The sequence below is a fragment of the Chlamydotis macqueenii genome, chromosome 22 (assembly GCF_036417535.1).
Source record: "Chlamydotis macqueenii isolate bChlMac1 chromosome 22, bChlMac1.mat, whole genome shotgun sequence".
NCBI lineage: Eukaryota > Metazoa > Chordata > Aves > Otidiformes > Otididae > Chlamydotis > Chlamydotis macqueenii.
Window position 1 is genome coordinate 1,402,753 of NC_141577.1, and position 22,132 is coordinate 1,424,884.

The following is a 22,132-nucleotide window of genomic DNA, read 5'->3' on the forward strand; positions in this document are numbered from 1 at the left end:
CTGAAACATTCGGGCAGCGATTCCCGGCAGCTCCCTGCCCTTCCACAATCCCAGGGGAACAGCTCCTTCCCAAGGCCGGGACGGAGCGCCCCGCTGCTCTCCAAGGCTTTGCCAACCCGCGTCGAGGCGAACCGCGCTGGGGAAAAGCTAATCTCCAGTTAGGGCGTTCGTGTTGACTTTCCACTGCCGGCTCCAACTTCCGAGTCGTTAGCCTCCAAAAAAGATCCTGCTTTCCACGTCTTGCCCCTCCTCGGGTGGCGGCAGAACCAGTTTGCAGAATATGTTTGCGCACAGTTATGGGGCATTGTCCAAATAATCGCAGCCGAGGGAGCGCGGCCATTACCCTCCGGGAAGAGCTCTCCTCAGATGGGCGAGGAAAGTAGAGGAGGAAGGCGAAGAGGAAGGTCGTCCTCAGCTTTCCCTCCGTTACCGTCCCGTCCAGGGGCTGCCGAAAGCAGCAGCCCTCCGTGCAGAGCCCCAGAAAGCGCTCCCCAGAGAGCTCCAGCGCCGGCAGCGTGCCGGGGTACCCAGCTGGATAACTCATTTTCCGCTCGCACGGCCAAGATGGTCACAAGGATGCCGGGCGCCTCGCGGGGAGAAGCGGCCGGCTGGAGCTCAGCTCCCGCGAGGCCAAGGCAGGGGCACACGGAGGGGAGGCAGAGAGGCAGGGGGGCTGCCATGTGCCCTAAGAGCCCCCCATGCCTGATCCCTGGGAGCTGAGATCCCAAACGGCGCCTGAGGGTGCCAAAACACATCGGCCGCCCGAGCTCCTGGCCCTCGCGCCGGGACGGCAGGAGCGCGGTGCAGCCGGCGCGTCGGGGTGTGCTGAGCCCGTCCTCTGCCCCCGCTGCCTTCCCCTCACCGGGGCAGCTGCAGGGATGGCTGCTCCCTCATTACTCATTAACGCCTCCGGCGCTCAGGAGTGGCGGGGACAAGGTCCTCGCGCGGCCGCCCCGGCCCCACTGAGCCTTGCGGGTGCCACTTCTCACCCCGCTGCGTCCCCGCGCGGAGCCGCTCGCTCCCAATCCTTCCCGCGGGGATGGGAGCCGGAGCTGCTGCTCCTTGTCGCTCGCCCCAGGATATGGAAAAACCCAGCGACGAGCCCTCTCCGCCGGCGCTCGGGCGGCGGTGACCCTGCCAGCGATCGTTGCGACACGGGGACTGGTTGCTGCGACGCTTCAAACCAGCGCTGCGCTCGCTGGGTTTTACAAAAGGGTGCCTGGGCCATAAATGTCGTCGGAAGGGCGAAGGCTCCTCGCTGGGATGGAGATGGTGGTGGATAAATAGCGGTGATTGCTCCCACTGGGAAGGGACGGCTCTGTCACGGCCTCCCGGGAGCGTCACCCACGCCTGCGGCATCCCAGCCAGGCGGCCACGACAGGCAGCTCCTGCTCCCGTGGGAGCGCCTGGATGAAATACGAAGGAAAAGCCCGCGGACAGTCAGCACAGCCTCGGGGGCCTGCGGGTGCCACGTGGGGCGTCACGGGCATGTGGGCTCTTTTGCCCCCTAAGTGCCCCGTGGGCTCCGACGGGGCTGACGGCGCACGGCTGCTCCGGACCTGGGGCGTGAAATCCGGCAGCCAGCAGCTCCAGGAGGGAGGGAGCTGGAGAAGAGAGGGATGTCACCCAAACGGGGCGTCCGTCACCGCGGCGTCAATGGTGCCCGACCCCGCCAGCTCCGTCACAAAGCATGCAGGGCTGCTAACAACGGGGTCACTCGTAATGGCTGCTTGCTGCGGGGCTGTTCGTGCACGCACCTGCACGTGCGCACTCACACCTGCACACGCACACAGACACGTGCACACGCACACGGACACGTGCACACGCACACACCATGGTGGGCATCGCAGGAGCGTGGCCGAGCGCAGCTTGCGGCGCCCGTGAGCCCGGGGCGCGGGGTGGCACTTGCACACGCAGGGGCGCGGGGTGGCACACATGCACGCAGGGGCGCGGGGTGGCACACGCAGGGGCGCGGGGTGGCACTCGCGCACGCAGGGGCTGCGGTGGGAGCTGCCGGGCCAGGCAGGCTGGAGGGAAACGTTTGAAAGCTGGTGTCTGCGCGCGTTTACAGCCCGGTATCCAGGCAGAGCGAAGACAAAGCCAAAGGAGCGCAGGGCGGGAGTGGGTGCGCTGGTGGGGGCTCCGGCGCTCCATCCCTGCAGCCGGACCCCAACTCGTCCCCACTCCGCTCCCCTGGCTGGGCCGGCGTCTCCCTCGGGAGCAGCGACAGCAGGAAGGGCGCTTTCCTCGTCCCCCCTCGCCGCGGGGCAGAGCGGGACCCAGCTCCCAGATAAGCGGGAGCCGCCGGCGCCTGTGGCTGGGGAGCAGGGTCTGGCCCCGCTCCCGTGCAGCTCCCAAGGTCCTTGCGGGGTGGATGGCATTTTTGGGCTCCCCCTTTCATCTCTGTCCCAGCTGGGCACGTGCCCATGCCGTGCTCCTCTTCGTCCTCCTCCTCCAGCCCCGCTGGGCGACCTCGCCTCCCTCCCACAGGATTTGTCCCGAGCCTCTTTGCCCAGACCAGTGCGCCTGGAGTTTTGCGGCGGGTCCGGCATCTCCATGGCGGGCGCGTAATGAGGTGCCAGCTCTGGGACTCGACCGCGGTGCCCACCCTGTGCCGGCTCCCACAGCGGCATCCCCACGGCAGCCCTGCATCACCACGGGTGGCGGGCCCCAAGGCGGGGGCCACCCCCAGCTCCCAGCCGGGGAAACTGAGGCAAGAGGCGAGGCAATCCAGGCTGTTCCCAAGGGACCAGCGGCATCCCACTCCCCAGGCCTGGGCAAACATCCCCGCGTGCCGTCCCCACACAGCCACGGCCTCTACGGCCGGGGCGAAGGGGCCACCTTGCAGGGCACGAGCGCACGCACGGTGCCGCCGTCCTCCGAGCCAGGATCTGTCCCTGGACGCGCTCCCGGCTCCGGCGATGAATCACACTTTCCCCCCCGAGATCAGATTGCAGCTCCCATGCGCGAGGGGCCAGATCCCGCACCGCTCGCCCTGCCGCAGCCGGATCCCCCCGGCACCTTCAGCACAGAGCTGCGGCGAGCCACGTGCGCAGGGCACCGGGCCGGCAGCGTGGCCCCGGGTCACCACCGCTACACCTCCTCATTGCTGGGGTTTGGGCAGGATGGGTGCCCTGCGGTGCCACCGATGCTGCTGGAACCCCTGGCCAAGGAGGCCCCGAGGCCGGGCGAGCCCCCCCGGAACATCACATTGTCCATCGGGATTGTGAGGGGACAGCATGGGGACGGAGCCGGAGCGGCCGCGGCGGTGCCAGCGTGGAGACACCAAGATGGTGGTGCCAAGGTGGTGAGGCCGCGGTGCCGGCTCCGTCCCTGCCCTGGGAGCAGGTCTGCCACGCGTGACGGGAAGGAAGAATCCACCGGGAACGGGGACGGCAGCACCAGCACCAGGTCACCGCAGGGGAGCGAAGTGACCCCCAGCTGCTCTTGGCTCCCCCTGAGCCCCTTCAGCCGCTCGCCGGGTCCGTGCCGGGGACGCCGCAGCGGCGGGGCAGAGCAGCGCCCGGAGCCAGCGCCATTGATTCTAACAGCCGGAACATTTTCTCTCTCAAACCCTCTCCTGCCTCTCGCTTTCCCCTCCGGCAGCGCCGCCGATAACTCCCTGCCAGCTCTGTTTGCCGGAGCAAAGTCCACGCCGGTTCGCGCACGACGGCGTCTCTCCATGCCGGCAGGACCCAACGCGTGTCCGCGGCCGGCCAGGCTCTGCCGAGAGCATCGGGGTCCGGGCACTGACACCCGAGCCGGCCGTTGCCTGGTTATATCCACAAAACAGCCCGGCGCCGGGGCCGGGGTATCCTCTTACGGAGCGGGGAACAGCTGAGCCTCTTCACTCCCCACCCCGCCCTTGGCAGCTCATCAGATAAACCCCAGCCCCAGCCTGCCAGCGCCGCCGCCATCGGCCCCTCCGTCCCTACAAGGGTTTGTTGGACCCAGCCCACACGACCCGCAGATTTCTCCCCTTGGCAGCTCCGGCGCGAGATATATATTTATACACGCGACTCGTGCGAATTAACAGCATTCCTCTTCCCTTGAGCCAAAAGTCTCAGTGCTTTATGGAAAAAAAGAGAGAAAAAGAAGGTGGGTCGTGCTGAAAAAAGCAACAGGATTAAAAAAAAAAGGGAAAGCGCACCCAAATCTCCCTTTGCCTTTTAAAGCTCTGTCCTGGGAGATGGGCAAGCGCAGTTATTTTAAACCTGACTTTGGCGGCCTGGTGGCGAGCAAGGCACGGGCAAGGTGTCGGTGACGGTGTCGGTGACGTGGGGACGGGGTGGCACTGGGTGATGTTGCAAGCCGTGGCACGCGTCGCTGGGCGATTTCGGGGTGCGTAAGCTGGCGACTTCCTGAGCGGCCAGTGCCGACTTCCTGAGCTGCAGCGGGCAGGATCGGGCCCTGGCAGAGGTAGGCTGGGTTGGTTCTGGCTCCGTGCCACCGCTGGGCCACTGCCCCGGCCCGTTGCACCCGTGCCAACATGGCAATATCTCTAAAATATGCATTTTATACAAATAGACGCTAATAACACAGCCGCCGAAGGGCTGCGTCGGGGTGCCGCGGGGTGGCACGGGCACGGCGGGAGCAGAGCCGCGGGGACGGCGGGCGAGCAGGGGCGGAAAACCACGGCTGTGGGCAGCGACGGCAGCAGAGCGACACGGCGCCTGCTCCATCCCCAAAACAGAGGGGAACAGGGTGGCGGGGACGGCGTCACGGGTGGAAGGGGAAGCGGAGGCCGCGCTCTGCCATTACCGGGGTGTTTGCGGGGCCGGCCGGGGCACCTCCAGAACCCTGAGGCGCTGGTGTTTCCTACAGTAACGTGCTTTCATAAACACCAGCACCATCCCGCACCCCGCTCCGCACACAGGACGAGGCCGCAGCGTTTGGCCACCATGCGCTGCATCCTCCGGCGTTTCCCCTCCCAGCTCCAGGCGTTGCAGGCGAACTCCGCACAGCGCCAGGGGACACCGCCCAGGCACCCCACTGTCCCCATCCCCCCTGTCCCCATCCCCACTGTCCCCATCCCTGCCCAGGATCCCGGCTGTCCCCATCCCCACCATCCCCATCCCCACCGTCCCCATCCCTGCCGAGGATCCCAGCTGTCCCCATCCCCGCTGTCCCCATCCCACCCCAATATCCCCGCTGTCCCCATCCCTGCCCCGGATCCCAGCTGTCCCCATCCCTGCTGTCCCCATCCCACCCCAATATCCCGGCTGTCCCCATCCCTGCCCAGGATCCCCGCTGTCCCCATCCCGGCTGTCCCCATCCCACCCCAGGATCCCGGCTGGATGGGGCCCCGCGGCTCCCGGGAAGGACCCCCCAGAGCCGGGGGACCGCGAGGGTGTGAGGACACAAAGCCAGCCTCCACCTTAAATCACGAGGGGGAAGAGCCGGAGCGGGCTGGGGGGCTGCGAGGGACGCTCCCCGGGGATGCGGACTGGCTGCGGCCGGCCCATGCGGCTGCTTCTGCCAAGGATGCGGGCGGCTTGGCCTTCCCCGCCCTCTCCCTCCTCCTCCTCCTCCCCCTCCTCCTCCTCCCGGGGCGGAGGAAGGCAGCCCCGCAGCTGGCACCGCAGGCGGTGGCCGGGCGAAGCGGCTGCTCCGGGGAGTCTGATTTCCAGCCCTGTTTATTAATAACCCCCCCCCCACCCCGCCCCATGCTGAGCCCCTGTGCAGCGCAGAGCCGGAGGCGCTGGGCTCCCGGGGAGGAAGGTAAGCGCCCACCCGGGGCGAGCGGGGGGGAGCGCAGAGGGGTCTCGCGTCCGTCGTGGGGTCCCGTGGGCGCAGGACCCTTGGCTAGGTGGGGGGCGCGGGGCCAGCAAACCCTGGGTGCGGGGATGGGGTGGGGAGGATGTGGGGTTCAGCACGCGGGGAGCATCCCTGGACCCCCGCAGTGGGGGGGGGATACACGCGTCCCCTTCGGGGCACCCAGGGGTGCTGGGGGGGCCACGGGTGAGGGGTGGCGGGTGGGAGCGAGTCCCCACACCCCGCTGTGGCAGCGGGATGGGCGGCCTCCCCTCCTGCCCCGCCGATGCAATGCAGAGCCGAGAACTTTGAAAAATAACGGCTGGCACCGGAGGAGGGCAAAGAAAACCCGAGCTGAGCCCTTTCCCCACCTTCCCGGGCACTGCCCCCTCTCCGGCCGATGGGCCGTTGGGTCCGAGGCTGCGATGTGTCATCGCCGCCGAAAACTGCCTTATTAGGAGAGAAAGTACCGGCGAAAATCCGTTCTTTCCTTAAAGCCGTGGCTGCGAGGCGAGGGTGAGTGCCAGCCCGCGCTCATTCCTTGGGGGATGACCAGACATGAGCTCAGCGGCGTGGCCGGGAGGTGAGAGCATCCTCCCGCGAACCCACCGGCTCCTGGAAGCGGCAGGAAAAGCCTCGGCTCGTCCCCAAGGGTTGTCCTCTCCATCCCACCCCGAAAGCGCCCGGGCGAAGGCGAGAGCGCGAGCGTGCGGCGGCGGCAGGTGCCGGGGCTGGGGTAACGGCAGGCTTGGATGACTCTGCAAAGCTCCTGCTGCAGAAGCTGCCGCTCGCTTGGGCGCTGCGCGCGCGGTGCTTTGCTCCGTCTCGGCCACCTCGCAGCCCGCCTGCGCTTCAGCAGCGCATTCCCTTGCCGTGAGGTTATGCCACGTGGATAAAATCCCGGCAAGTTTTACTGGGAGCGCCCACGCCGGTCACACCGGTGCCGCCGGCCGTGGCAGTGGCAGTTCCCGCTGGCTCTCGGTTTTGGGGTCCGTGTTTGCATCCCTCGCTCTTCCTGCGTCGCAGCCGGTCACTTCCAGAGGGTTTTCTTCCCTGTTTTGCCCCATGCCAGAGGTGACAGCTTGGGTCCGAGTTGTCAGCAGAGCGGGCAAGCGCACCCCTGCCCAGCGCGCACAGCCCGTGGGTGGCACGGGGACGGTCACAGCAGCGGGGCCGCAGCAAGAGCACCCCAGCTCGGCCGGCTGCGGGTCACCTGCATCTGGTGGGGCGGAGGGGAAGGGCTGAGACCTGTTAAACTCATTGCTCTGGTTCACGTCTCCTCTCCTTTCCAGGGACCTGATGGCAGAGCCCCAGCCCTCTCCAGAGCTGCAGCTGGATGAAGCTGGAGCATCCTCAGCGCCACAGGGAGCGGCTGCAGGCGCTGCTCCGTGTCCAGACCTCTCGCGCAGCCCATTGGAGCCGGCAGTGGGTGCGGGGGTGACACCCCTGCACCGGGACAGCCCAGACGCCTGCCGGGAGCTGCAGGCAGACGGCGGGGACGCGTCCTTGGAGCTAAACGTGCCAGGGGCCCAGCTGGAGAAGGATGCGGCCAGGGCTGGGATCCCACTGGACGTGGAAGGAATCCCGCTGGATGTGGATGCAGCAGGAATCCCGCTGGATGTGGAGACGGCAGGAATCCCGCTGGATGTGGATGCAGAAGGAGTAGGGATCCCGCTGGATGTGGATGCGGCAGGAATCCCGCTGGATGTGGATGCAGCAGGAATCCCACTAGATGTGGATGCAGCAGGAATCCCACTGGATATGGACACAGCAGGAGTTCCGCTGGATGTGGATGCAGGTGGGGCGGGCATCCCACTGGACGTGGATGCAGAGGGAGCAGGGATCCCACTGTACATGGACACAGACGGGGCAGGGATCCCAGCCGACGCAGACGGGGCAGGGGTCCCGCTGGATATGGATGCAGAGGGAGCAGGCGGCCCCCTGGACGCGGATGGGGCCGAGAGTCGGTGCCTGACCCTTGAGGAGCTGGGTGACTACTTCCAAGAGTGCATCGAAGCCGTCGAGCAGCTGGAGAAGGAGCGAGACAGCCTGATCGCGGAACTGGCCCAGCTCCGGGAGCCGGCGCTGCAGGAGATCCGCCATGCCCACGAGGAAATCCAGGCGGCTTGCCGGCTGCTGGCCAAGGTGGAGCTGGAGAGGGACAACCTGAAGGATGAGATCCGGCAGATCAAGCAGAAGCTCTTCAAGGTGACGAAGGAGTGCGTGGCTTGCCAGTACCAGCTGGAGAGCCGGCGGCACGACCTCTCCCAGCACGCTGCTTACCGGGACGAGCTGGAGACCCAGGCCGGGCAGCTCTCTGGCGAACTGTCCCGGCTGAAGGAGACCTGCGAGAAGGAGAAGGAGGTTTTGAGGCAAAGGCTGGAGGCTCCGCCGTGTCGGCAGGATAACCTGTACCTGCAGGAGAGCCGGCGGCTCTCCATGGAGTTCGAGAGCTTCGTGGCGGAGAGCCGGCGGGGTCTGGAGGAGCACTACGAGCCCCAGCTGCTGTGGCTGCTGGAGAGACGTGAGGCGGGGGCGAAGGCGCTGCAGGAGATGCAAGGGGAGATCCAGGGGATGAAGGAAGCCCTGCGGCCCTTGCAGGGGGAGGTCAGCCGGCTGCGGCTGCAGAACCGGAGCCTGGAGGAGCAGATCGTCCTCGTCAAGCAGAAGCGGGACGAAGAGGTCGGGCAGTACCGGGTACGTGCCCCGGCTGGGCATCCCTCGCGCCTTAGAGAGGGGGGAGTTGAGCAGCCAGTGAAATGTGGATGCTGAAGGTCTCGCTCATAGGGCAAAGGGGAGGAGCAGGGAGGATGAGGAGGGTGAGGAGGTGGGATATCCCCTGCCTTGGCACAGGCCGGGCGAAGGGCAAACCTGAGGCTACGGGGATGCGGTGGGAAAGTGCTGGGGGTTCACCAGAGGAGCTGCCAGAAAAAGCTTTCTCCTGGTTATGTCCTCACCTGATCTCGACGTGCCCCTCTGACGCCGCCCCAGCGAGCAGCGATGAGGAGGGGACGGGGGGTTCCTTCCCAGAGCGGGCTGGCGGCAGAGCTGAGCGCAGGCACTGTGTGTTTCCCACAGCTTGCACTAAGGCGCGCTTCACTGAGCTAAGGTGCTTGGAAAAATCAGTTTTAACTGAAGGTGGCTTTTCTTTAAAACCCCAGCCCTGGCGGGGCAGATCCTGCCCTTCCCGTTGCCAGGAAGGGTCTCATCTCCTTTGCCCGCAGCCCAGGAGCCGGGCTGCCTCCCAAGGGTTATTTCTGGCCGTGCCAGGCATCGCCCCCCCGGCACCTTGTCCGGAGAGAAAAGGCAATTCAATATCTGCAAGAGCACATTTGGCAAAGAGGCTCCACAATTAATCTCCTCGTTTCAACACTCCCTGTTCTCGGCTCGTAATCGCTGCCTCCTCCCAGCCTGGCTCTGCGCGGCTTCTGGAAGCTGGCGTCCCCCCTCCATCGCTTCTCCTCCCTGCTGAGCTGGGGACCAGGTCACCAGCGCCCATGACGCCGCTCCTCTTGGACGTCAGGGTCCGCTCTCCCCTGGAGAACAGCACTTTGGGGCATCCCTGATGTGCCTCTGCTTTTTTTTTTTTTTCCCCAATTCCTTGTTTATCTTCTCCTGACTCACAGGTTTATGCAGCTCTGACAGCTTCTCAAAACACATGTAAAGTGGCCTCGGGGAAAAACCAACCAGCCGCGAGAAGCCGTGTACCCAGTGCATCGCATCCCAGCCCAAGCTCCCACCTTTGAAATAAAACAAAGCGTTTTCTTCTGAACTTTTTAAAGACAGCGGTTAGCCAGCCGTCAGCCTGGCTTTGTCCAAGCCAATGCCGCCGACAGGCAGATCCCTGGGAGAGCGTGGGCAGCGGCTGAGCGCAGACACAGCCAGCCTTCCTCCCCCGGCTAATCCGCTCTCGTCTTCTTACTCCCCAGGAGCAGGTTGAGGAGCTGGAAGACAGGCTGAAGGAGCTGAAGAACGGGGTCCAGCTCCAGCAGCGCAAGAATCAGGAACTGGAGGAGCTGAGGACCAGCCTTCACCGGGAGCTCTCCATCTACAAGTCCGTTTGCATCTCATCCCTGCGGAGCGGAGGGGCTGGGTAGGGGCTGGGAGGAGGAGGATGGTGGAGAAGAGAGGGTGGTGGTCACGCAGCTATCGGACACGGTGGGCTTTTGCTCCTGGTTCCTGGGCACGTGGCTGGTGCGCGAGCAAGGGTTCTGGTGGGGCAGCACAGCGGGAACTCCAGACGTTTTTCCCGTCCAGCAAACAGGGATTTGGTGGAAATTCCTGCACACGAGGAGCAGAGGTTGCTTTCCAAGAAGCAGGCGTGGCAGCTTAAAACCAAGTGCCTGTTTCCTTAGGAATATGGGGAAAGGAACCGAGGTTTAGGAAACACCGTTGTGGATGCTCTTCAACAAGAGAGAGCTGCCTTCTGCTTTTAACTCCCTGCTGCTGGTTTCCCTCAGCTCTTTATTCGACAGCATTTTATAAAAGCCCAGAAAGTGCCCCTAAGTTTGTGGGCCGTTTTACTCACCAGACCGCGTTGGTGTCACTCCAGTCTCAGCCGCGCACACTTGTGACCGTTACCTGTAGCTTCGCTGCTACTTTAGCTTTCTTTTTTCCCCTTCTCCACCCAAACCTCCTCACGCAATACACCACGGGAGGATGTTCCCTACCACAAATAGATGCGGTTTTATTTTACCCGGGTAAGACTCTAGCACGGTAGGCAGGGGAGGAGCTCTGTCTCAGCCTGTCCTGTCACCAGCCACTCCAAGGCGTATTAACAGGAGTAACTGCACTTACAACTCCGACCAGATCCCAACAACTTCATGTCTTTGCTGCTTGGGGTCCTTCTAAATCACGGGTCTAAATCACAGACCAATATTTAAGCCTGCGTGCGGCGGCACAGCCTCTTAACTCCTGGCAATCAACAGATTGCCATCCCTGGAAGCGATAGCGTGCAAGGCTTCTCGTGTGTCGGGACACCTCACTCAGTTTCACGCTTGCGCCGGGGACCTCGGAGTCAAGCACGGCTCCGGGCTGCCGTCTCCTGGAGCTCACACCAAAACCGACGTTCCCTCCTGTTAAAGCTGGTTTGTTTGCCGGGGGCTCTGGAAGGGCCGGCCCAGGGCCACATGTGCACAAGGCCACGTACTGAGCCAGTTTAAGTGCTTCCCGCTCACTTTTCTTCCATACTGCAAAAAGAATGTTTTTCAGCAATAGCATCCGTCCCCCTTCCCCGCTTTCACCCGGTACTTCATGTCAATACTCAGTAGTCTGCATTTACTTTCTACTCTTACAGGGGCTGCTTAGAAATCTACGGGCACCTTTGCAAATCAGAAGAAAAAGCAGACCAGGACTGTTAGGAACGACGGACTTTTCCACCTTGTAGCAAATGGAGAGGCACCTGCGAGGGACGTCTCCTCCTGCTGCCTGCCCTACCTGAGGCGCAGCGGCTGCCTGAAATCAGGAATAGCAGAGGATCACTTGCTTCTGGGTATTTCTCCAGGTGCTGCTGTTGATCTTGTAGTAAAACTGCTTTTCCCCAGAGGAGCAGAGAAAATGCACTGAACAGGGGACATTCATGTATGTTTTGCTGTGTTTGGAAAGCGTGTCTTGTCTCGTTCCGCAGGTGGGTTGTACAAGCCTGCGCAGAAGGGATCGTTCCAGAAGCCAGTGTTAGGGAGCTTGATTTTTAAAGTTTACATGCAAGGGAAGCTTTATCCTTTTAACAGGATTTTCTTTTGTATTTCAAGGGTCTCTGCTGTATTGTGACATGCTCCGCTGTGGGCCACAGAACTAGTTTGTGGATAATAGGTTTCCACTTTATATAAAGTCTCACACTGAAAATAAAGGTTGGAGTTTAAGGGTCCTTTTAATTCTCAAAGCTCTGTCTCCGAGAGAAAATAACAAGCTTGTGTGTCAAGCCAAGGTTCTCATCAGGTATCAAACTGCAGACTAACAAAAATAAAAAGATTGTTCCGTGGCAATGGCTAAAGGCAGACCCAAAATCCAGAGAGCAGCACACGACTGCCTGGGGATGTTAGGTACTCATCTCCTCATTTCACACAACAAGCAACAGAAACAAAGGGAGAAGCGTTCACGTGTTCCAAACTGGGGAGTACCTATGCCAGCACCAGCTCTCCTAGGACACACGGGGCAGGGACCACACCCTCGCTTTCTCAAGGTAGAGTTGACCCTCGAGAAAGCAGTTAACACAGGAAGAGAATACCAACACAAAAGTCACAAAGCTACACAGCGTTTACGTAGAAAAAATTTATTCCATCTGAAGCACTTACACGCAATTAGTCATGAGGAGCACGGAGAGTAACAGGTTGCTGGTGGAACGGGACACCCGCGTGGAAGATGCGCTGGAACTAGTGGTCAAGGACTAACTCCTAAAAAAAGTAATTCATCCACGTTTAATTGCTTTACAGACACCAGCTACCAACGCTGTTTCAGGTTACCGGGCATGCCATCCGTGGTACATCAGTTGGTAAAAACATACACCTTTACAACTTGGTGGCCCCAAGTTTTAAAAACCATTTCACAGAAAGGAAAGAAATATATGTGAAAACACAGCTCAAGAAACACACAATAGAGCAAAACACGGGGAAGATGAACAACGCTCTGAAGGAAAAAGCTAACGAATCCAAACCGCCGCCACCCAGCAGATGGGAGAAAAGGCAAAGGAAGGAATGCAAAACCCAGAATTACCAGCAGAGACAAAAAATATAGCGAGAAATTGAATTTCACTTCAAGTCTGAATCTGCAAGTCTGGTTTGTATCTGCAGAGGCAGAAAAATCCACAAAGCACAGATTAACTACAGGAATCCCAAGACTTCCGAGCTGTACTGAAGAGGACAAGACCTTCCACAGGCCGCTTCTGAACCGCCAGCGCATTAACACTTGTATTGCCTCCACTGGCTCGAGCGTCCTCCGGCAGCTCTACTGATTTAACTTCCGTTTAAATCAGGCAAAAGCCTGCAGCTCTAGCAAGCTAAAGACAGAAGAAGAAAAAACCAAACAAAACCAAGTCTGCTCTGTGTGATGAAGGCAGCTAAAACGGGGACAGGCAGCCCTAGACGCAAGAGGCTGCTGCAGGAACCTGACCAAGGAGCTACAGCACGCAGCACTGGCCGAGCTGGGCTAAGCCCTTTCCTCGGGGAGCGCTCGCTGTCTGGGTTAAAAATCCTGGTGATGGTATCTACAGAAAGATGGCTGAACACAAAGTCTACGTGTGTCTCAAAACCAGTGTTAAGTCAATGTCAGGGTTGAGAGGAAAGAGAAGGAAAAAGATTAAAGACGGGAGAAAGTTGTCATCTAGGATCCTTGACCTTCTGGATCCACGCTTCCTTCAGGGTCTTCATCGTTATAGATGTTCTCCGCCTGCAAGACAGAGGTGGAGGAACTGAAGAAGCATTTACCACCACACTGAGAGTTCCATCTGCTAGAACACTTCAGAAAGCCGTGGCAGTTTGTCATCAGCAGATACTTATCACCCATCTCTCACGGCCATTTAACACTAAAGAAGCAACACAAACAACCCTCGTCTCCAAAACATTCCTAAGTGTCCGTAAGTTACTGCAGGGTATGGGAATCTGCCAGTTGTGTACGTATTTTTAGATCATCTGCTCTGAAGCAGCACCTTCCAAAAAGAACTACGGGGAAGGCTGCTAAGAACAAAGCCCCTGTGAACACATTTATAGGTAAACAACAATTAGGCACAGGGTCTTGTTGAAGGTTATTCAAATGACACAAGATTGTTTTCCAAAACCTTCAACAGCCGGTAATTTAGGGCCAGTAAACTTTTCCTGTTCACCACCACCCCCTCCATCCTCAGAAGGACATTTATACCACTTGCAAAGATTTCATTCTTTAAGATAATAACTAACAGAAACCTCAATTTCATGTTTGGCTCTCACACACACGGTTCTCATTCAAACACAGAAGGGATAAATTAGCTTCCGCACCAGTACTTTCTTTTTATTAAATCACGAGAAACACAAAACAGCTTCTCAGTATTTGCAAACAATTGTTTTGACCCAACCTAAAGTGGATTTCACTATCCCTTTGAGACTCAGGCAGTGCTACAAAGTGAGTAATTCTGAGAGCTGCAAATAAAACCAGGAATGCTGAAATCCAGGCAGTTCAACACCACCTCTCACCTGCCGCTTCCCAAACAACTTACCATTTGCCAGACTTGCATGATATTATCTTCTGATACAGAACAAATCACCCAGGGCTCATTGGGATTCCAGGAGAAGTCAGATATCTTTGCAGTGTGACCACCGTGAATAAACTAGCAGCGGGGAAACAGAAAGGGGGATGTTTTCAAATCTACGTTGCAGACGAATGGGTCAAGGCGACCAATGAGATTCCAAAGACTTACCAACAGCTCCGGGGGACCATCCTCAGCATCTTCAGGGGATTGCTCTTCTCCAATTTTACTGTCAAACAGGGAGGAAAAATGAAAAGGTTGAGGTTTGTTTGTTGAAGCGTGATGCAATCCATCAACAGCATTTTGTCAGGACAACGCGACCGATTTGGGCTTTACCTCAAGTCCCAGACGTTTAGCCTGCGGTCAGTGCCACTGGAGGCCAGTATAGTCTCATTATGGGGAGACCACTGAACCTACAGAAAAGGAGGAAGTTAGAAAGGAAGTTAAGTTTTAAGAAGCCGTAACATGACAGACATTCCTAACAAACGCCGCTGTATTTTGTATCACGAGAGCGCCATTAGAACTCAGATTGATAACAGCTTGAAACATGAACAGTAACATCCTGACACGGGAGGCAGGTCTGTGAGCGTTCATACGCTAACAAGGCATTTCAGCACCAAAAAGGTGCCATGTAACCTTGCCTCTAACAAAGACTGCGTGCTATGGAGTGCAAAGAGCTCTCAAAGAGCTCCTCACCTTAATGAGGATTGCAAAAATATGAACTACAGATTCCTTAGGTGCTAGGTGCAGTTCACACATGAGAAGAAATCACTGTAATTAAGCTTAACTGTCCAAAAGCTCACATTTACTACTTCTGCTGGAGATAAACCTCTCCAAAACATACCACTTAATAGGATCACAGGATTAGAAAAGAACACACAATCCTGCACACATTTCAAGATTCCCTGTGTAATTTTATTTAGAGCTAACTACAGTCTTAACCAGTAATCCTTCTACAAAAAATCTCTACATATTTTTCTTCTGAGTAAGGCACGAGTCGGAGATGGAAATACTGTATCTGCTAAGCACATGCCACCCGTGATGTTAACATTCTATATTTACACCAGCAAAATTAGTAATTGTTCGTTGTCACAGGATCTTCAGTGATCCCCTTTAATGGGTACCAGCTAAAGCCATCCTCCAGGACCAGGCCGAGCGGATGAACACACTGCAGCCATTTCATTGTGCTGTCTGCTTCACTGCTTCAGTCTGCTGCCATGAATAATTTACATTCACTCAGCGCTGCTGGCATTTCACCCCTATGTTGCGGTTAAAGCTCTCCACCATTTCCTTGTTACGCTGTGCCCCCGGCTTTCTGGACACTCTTATCTCTACTGGAGCTCTACCCCACACAGAGCACTGCACGGTTCCACAACAATCAGCCAGAAAATTATAAGCAGATCAGAGAAAAGAAGATAGTTTTTAAGTGCAAGTACATTTAATAAAAACAGAGTGGAAAAGAATGTTTTTCATTTTTTCCAGACAGCTAAGCAGAACTAAGTCTATGCACATAAAAGATACAGACATGTTGTTATACCTGAAATATTTCATCTTTATGTGATTCAAAGGAGTGCAACTTTAGTTTTAGGTTCCTCAAGTCCCATAGAGCAACAGTCTAGTAATGAAAAAAAAAAAAAACAAACAACAAAACAACCATTTTTTGGTGAAGTAACCAAGATAGACATCCACATTTACAAATCAGAAACTAAACAAGCACGTTCCGAGTTCAGGGCGGACGCACCTTGTCAGCTGAGCCCGTAGCCAGGATAAACTCACTGTAGGGGTTGAAAGAGAGGCAGTTGACTTCTGCTGTGTGAGCATCCACTGAGTGACTGGGCTTGGAGGTGTTGTTCGACCGAGTATCCCAGCTGGAAGGGCAAAACGAGGAATTGAAACACAGGTTTATATCCCGTTTTACTGAGGGACTAAGGAGCAGGTGGGAAAGCAAGAGGGACAGAAGCACCCAGTTTCTGAAGACGTGACCCCACTTACATCATGAGCTTCTGATCATCAGCAACAGATCCAAAAAGAGATTCATGGAGCAGGTGCCAAGATACATCTTCCACTACTGCTGTATGCCCTGTGAAGATGGTCTTTGCATCCACCACTTTGCCTTCTTTTGGAACAGCGCTAATATCCCACAAGCAAATGGTCTTTAAAAAAAACCAAAAATTTGTAAAAATTGCATCTTTAAACAGACATTCTCTTTACGCACCCTACCTCCTCCCCCTCAAAAAAAAGCCTTTGCCAAGGGACACAAAGCGCAGGTTGGACCCCAGCTACATTTAAAGCACTCACATGATCATCAGAAGCACTAAGCAAATGCCCACTCAGGTTCGGGTTCCATGACAGCCCATAACCTTCCTTCTGGTGCCCACGAAGACGCAGATCAGGGTTACACTCTCCAGAAGGGTCTGCAAAGAGGAAGCATAAGAACTCCAGTGCCCAGTAACATCACCAGTACATCCTGAAATACCTGACATTAAGTTTTACTGTGCTTTACTGAACTTTGCTTTGATATTTTCAGCAGGATCCCTCTCTATCCCTTTTGAGCATTTTCCCCAGCTGAAGAATCACCTCATTAAAACACAATGCACTGAGACAACACAGAGCAGTTTGTCTTCTTAGCTTAATAAAAGCACACTGCAGATTTTTCCACTGCTATTTTTTTCCACTGCTTTTTTTTTTTTGGCTGGATGGCTTAGCAGCGGTCCATTCTAAATTAGTGCTGTAGTACCTGCAGTATTTTTTTCTTTCTCTCATCAGCTCCAACCGCACTTTGAAAGTGAGAACGGCACTTCAGACCCTCCCCGCAAGTGGCAGAACTAGTTACTCTACATGATCTTGAGGAGTTCGTTGGCAAGTGACTGTTAATATCCTTACAGCGTACCAGGACAACAGCTCAGCGACCCAGCCAATCACACAGTTTCCAAAAAGCCACTTTCCAGCACCCCAAATACAGTGACATGACAAAACATGCAGTAAAACAACAAAAGGAAAAGCAGCACACCTTTCTGTGGATACACACTGCTTACATATGTTTAAGCTTCACATACAATAACCTTTTACACTAAATAGCTACTTTCCCTGAAAATCAGAAGTTAAATGCAATCCACAAAACATTTTAACCTCTTTTTCACTACATCACCCCTTCCTTAACAAAGAGGTGGTTGATCTCTGAAGCACAGACATAACAAAGAAGCAGTAACCTGGTTTAGAAGGGTGTTTGGTGTAATCAAAGACAAGGACGTCGCTGGATGGAGTCTTCGTAGCGATGATACATGGGTTCTGTGGCATGTACCGTGCTCTGTTCACTTCTCCCTCATGATTTATCTTGATTTCAATTTCAATTTTGCCACTAACTGACCCAAAGCCTCCAAACTCTGGAAATAAGAAGTTAGTAGTTTTAAATATTAAGCCAGTTTCAGATCAAGACAGAGATCCAGACTCGGTTACTAGTACTACCAAGCACTTATTTTGAAAGACATCACAAGAACAACCGCAAGTGAACGAATCCAGTTTTCATCTGTATTTGTAACACCAAAATATCAGGACTTTGACTAAGTCAAAGACCATTTCTTCCTGAAAACTTTTTACCACTTCAAATTTAACAAAGTCCCAGATTCATCATATCTAAAACTCTTATCTGTAGTGAAGATGTGCCGTACATTTGAAACGGATCTGCTGTAATCGCCCTTGCAAATATAAGAAAAATCAGCATTGCAGAATAGACAAAGCTTTGGTAAAAACAAATTGCTGCATCGTCTTTAAGACACGGGAGCGTAACGTAACTTGCTAAAGCTCCCTTATCTTTATCAGTAAAGTCACAGTAACTTAGTATTTCACAAAATTGCACAGCACTGTTCTGGCAAAAACAGGAGGTTTTTTGGTTTTGGTTTTAAATTGGAGTCATTTGTTTTTGAGAAATACCAAAACATAACAGAAACAAAGTATTTATTAGACAACACTGTGCTCATTAATAACTCTAGGAAGCCTAAAGATCAAAACACTAATTGCACAATCCAGACTTCTGGCAAAGAGGACAGCAAACGCTGTCCGGATCGTTAAGGACTTCCACCAGGTAGACTGATCCAAGAAGTAAAAAATGAAAGATGCCTAACTCGTAGCAATGCTGACAGCCAACTAAGATTACAGAAAGCATCGAATTCAAGTCTGATACAGCAAACAAAGCACAATAATCTTTTTACCCAAGAGGGGCTGGCACAACTGTCAGGCAGCAGAATTCAGACAAGAGAGCATTTCAAATCCTGCGCTCCTCTTAAATAAGGTATCATTTTACATGAGTGATTTTCTCACTGGAAGACTTCATGTAATGCAGGAGGGGTGATAAAAATACCAATAAGCAGTACTCTATGAAATTCAATGTCAGTTCCTGAGAAATAGAGATGGGTGAGGTTCTCCCCTCCGCCACCTTCTTTTTTTCATCATTATATTACTGACACTGCATACATTCAAAAAACATTGTATCTGTCTATTAAGTAAGGGCACCACTTAGAAATAAATTGATCAGTTTAGAAGTAATACCTGAACTTTGCTGCCTGAACTTTAAGGAAAGACAAACACTCTGTTGAGAAGGGAAGGAAAAAATGGTTAAAATTCCCCCTGGCCACATCTTTGGTCCCTTACCTCCTTTCTCGCTATCATAGTGCGAAGCATCAAACTGTGCATCATCGTTAGGCAACTGCACGCTAGCTATCACAAGATGATTTTGTTCATCTGAAGTATGAGTGCCCAGGACTAACCTGTGAATACTGAAATCTTTGCCTTCGGGTCTGCAAGGGAAGAGTTACACGAGAAACAAACACTGAGCTAGTTACAACATTTCTCGATGACAGCTCCTCACGCTAACAACACTCTTTAAACTTATCGTTGCTCTCCTGCTCCAAGACCAGCTCACTTCCTCCGCAGGAAACCACTTACAACTCAAGATCTCAACCTTAAATTCTCACAGCACAACACTGGCAGACCACCATTTCTGTGCCTCTCTTTAAGGGACCTTAGCAGCTCCTCCAGAGTACAACTCAGAGGGGTGCGACATTCGCTGCAAGCAGAACATTGCTACGGAAGCTTAGCACAAAATCATGGTTATAAAGAAATTATATCTACTTATACTTTTGAGTAGGTTTTTTGCTTATTAAAGGGGAGGGTGAAGCTGGAAGAAAAAAAAAAAAAAAGGAAATAAAATGTATGAAAATATCTTCTTAGTAATGGAAGACATTTTCCCAAATTAAAATTGTCTGTACTGATTAGCTCTCTAGCGTTCACAGTCCTCAACTTGCTGCTGGCAAGGCAAGGGTACAAAAAGTGATTAAGACAGAAGGGAATTACATCCTGTCTTACTTTAACAAAAAAAAAAAAAGTGATCCTAGGTTTACTATTTATTCTGCTTTAAATTAAAAAAAGGCAAGAGGATCAGTTTACCTGGTCACATCAGGAAGCCACTGGGCAGTCAAGCTGGGCCACTCCAGAGCATGGGTCATTACCAAATCGTACAAGAAGGGGGTATTCTTTTTCCATATTTTATACTCTTCATTGATCACACGTTCTTCCACTGCATCATCAAAGGCTGCTAAAGTTTGGGGTTTTTTTAAAAAATGCATACAATTAGCCTGTGTGCCTGTGTTATAAACACATTCATAACACTGTGAGCAGGCAATTGAATAGAGAGCCAAGGATATCACGCCCCGGTGCGCTCTTGTGACTATGCCGTTGGAGGAGTCGCTAGATGATTAAAACCCTCTGTTGCACACGCTAATGCTTAATCGATGTAAGGTTCTGAATTAATATTAACAATGTCAAATTTCATAATCTCAACAGAAAATACGGAAGCTTGGTGTCACAGGATACCGTGAAGGCAGAACCCAGGACTGTGAAGACACTTGAACGTGGGAGGTCCAACACCTGCTGTTAAACACAGCAGCCTGGGTGCAGCTTTGAACTACCAGCTCCCAAAAATCCAGTTTCCCAAGTCTCCTTCTGCGGCCTTGTTTTTCTCACGCCATCTGCCACCAGCCCCCGCCACGGAAAGCACACGAGTGCCGTGCCGCCAGAGCTCGGGGAGCACGCCCACGGCGCGGGGCTGCGCGGCCGCGGACACCTCTTTGTCTGCACCAGGCAGGCAGCTGCCCACAGCCCTCGCAGGACACGGCGTTTCTGCGGCCCACCCGGCCACGAGCACACGGGGGTAACTCCCGGAGAACACAAACTCTCCCTCAGGCCCGGGTGCAACCGGATCAGAAGGCGAAAGTGTGTGGAGGGGTGGAGGGATGCGGCCCCGGGCGGGGCCGAACCGGGCCCTACACGCCGAGACACCCCCCCCTCCTCCAGCCAGGCCTCGGCCCCGGGGGGCGAGGGGAGGTGGTGACCGCGTGGCGCGGCGGGATGTGCCCGTGGGGACCGGCGGGGCCGCCCCCGCTCCGCTCAGCCCGGCGAGGGAAGGGCGGGGGGAATCACCCCGCGCCTCACGGAGCCCTGGGCGGAGCAGGCCGCGCCGCGGGGCCTGCACCACGCCGCGCCGCGCACCCGAGCCCTACCTTCCTTGTCCGCCATGGCGGGGCGGAGGGAGCGGGGCCGCTGCGGGGAGCGAGGCGGGGCGGGCTGCGCTGGGCTGGGCTGGGCTGGGCGAGGCGGGCGGCCGGTCCCTCCGCTCCCTGCTCGGACCCCTCCGGCCGCGGCTCTATTGTTTCCTGCCCCCGCTACGTGCCGCTCCGGCGCCGCGCACCCCTTCGCGCGCCAACGCCGGCCAATCGCCGCCCGCCGCCGGGTCGCGGCCGCCAATCGGAGGGAAGCACGGGGCGGGGCCACGGGGCAGGCGAGCGCGCTCGGCGGTCACGTGGGAGGGAGGCCGGGAAGAAGGCGGGGGGGGGGGCGCTGCTGAAGCTCCCCTGGGAGCCGCCATTTTCCGGAGGGGAAGGGGAGGGCGGCGCGCGGCCCTCGCGCAGCTCTTAAAGCGGCAGCGCCCCGCACTGAGCGGCGAGGTCCCGGTTTGGTGAGCGGGAGGGCTCGTGGCTGCGGCCGGTGTCCTCCGGTTACCGCAGTCGTGGGCAAGAGCGTGACCGGACCGGACCGGACCGGACCGGTGCGTGTGTGGGGCTGAGGCCGGGCCCTGGCGGCCCTCCCTCCTCACAGGGCTCCCCACAAACCGTCAGAGTATCCCTAGCTTGCTCTTGCGTTTTTAATTGTCCATAATCACTAATAATTTCCCTTTTTCCCTCATTCAGTGCGGCGGGGAGCCCTGCTCGGTACGGAGCTGGTTGCGGTCAGCCTGCTGTGGGGTGATCGGCCGTGGATCTGACCGTCTGCAGTCAAGACTTAAGAGGTTTAAAATCAAAATACCTACTTATCTGTGTGTATTCCCTCAGAGGAGCATTGCCATCTCTATTTCAAACTTTGCTTTGCAACTTCCCTAGACACTTACCTGAAAATGGACATCCTGTGTAGCCTGTTTCTAAGCGTTGGAGTAAGAATGTAAAGGCATCTAAATGTGGGATTAAAAGTAGTCCTGATTAAAAGTAGTCCTGATTATGTTATGTGCTACTTATAAGTCTATCATTTGCATTATTTACGGAAGTCTTGGGCTCAGCTGTTGATGAACCTTTTAATGCACAAAAATGTCAAGAAAGAGTGAGAATAGTTATTATATCTAAATCTGGGGAGTTCTAGGCTGAGGAAAACCAATTAGCCTGAAGTTAATCAGGCTCTCCAGTTTGTGTCTGTTAGATTTACAAATGAAAACTTGTGTGAAAATGAGCAACTGGTGTGATAATTAGACTTTTAAATAGGGATTTGATACAGTTATTACTTAAAAAAAAATTAAAAAACACTCTGCAAGAAAAGGAACATAGGAAAACTCCTGCACTTGTGTGACAGGTCGTACTTGCCATGCATGTGTGTCTAGGACTGAACCCTTCCATGCAGCCTCTGTCCTAAGAGAAAACCAGACTTTTTTTCCTAAAGAAAAATCATGTGTAAGGCTACAGAACTTTCTTCCTGTCACATCTTGGGGTTTGGAGGCAATGCAGATTTCAGCTTGCTGTGTCATGTACCAGTGGGCTCGTTATTTTTTTATTATTATGGTATTTTATTATTTGAGGATGAATAAAAAGCTTGGAGTTATACAAAACAAGGAGGAAGAAAGATGGT

The 22,132-nt window shown here is 55.3% G+C and overlaps 2 protein-coding genes across 3 annotated transcripts; one reads left to right on the plus strand and one right to left on the minus strand.

The window, feature by feature from the left end:
* Positions 1–2,570: 2,570 nt before the first annotated feature.
* SYNC (syncoilin, intermediate filament protein) lies at positions 2,571–11,738 on the plus strand. The gene is made up of 8 exons (XM_086764791.1): positions 2,571–2,713; positions 2,809–3,482; positions 3,607–3,775; positions 3,873–3,939; positions 5,675–5,721; positions 7,047–8,451; positions 9,684–9,808; positions 11,051–11,738. Exons 1-8 carry the CDS (start codon positions 2,571–2,573, stop codon positions 11,112–11,114), a joined length of 2,694 nt encoding a protein of 897 aa, XP_086620917.1. The 3' UTR covers positions 11,115–11,738.
* A 271-nt stretch (positions 11,739–12,009) lies between these two features.
* Positions 12,010–20,719, minus strand: RBBP4 (RB binding protein 4, chromatin remodeling factor). Of its 2 annotated transcripts, none has more exons than XM_086765148.1 (12): positions 20,524–20,719; positions 19,412–19,556; positions 18,617–18,762; positions 17,179–17,352; positions 16,268–16,383; positions 15,962–16,122; positions 15,711–15,837; positions 15,507–15,584; positions 14,306–14,382; positions 14,141–14,198; positions 13,940–14,050; positions 12,010–13,137 (listed from the first exon to the last, which is right to left on the minus strand). In XM_086765148.1, exons 1-12 carry the CDS (start codon positions 20,537–20,539, stop codon positions 13,072–13,074), a joined length of 1,275 nt encoding a protein of 424 aa, XP_086621274.1. In that variant the 5' UTR covers positions 20,540–20,719; the 3' UTR covers positions 12,010–13,071. The 2 variants fall into 2 exon arrangements, with proteins under 2 accessions (XP_086621274.1, XP_086621273.1); XM_086765147.1 differs by having other exon boundaries at positions 19,412–19,559; positions 20,524–20,718.
* Between the last annotated feature and the right edge of the window lie 1,413 nt (positions 20,720–22,132).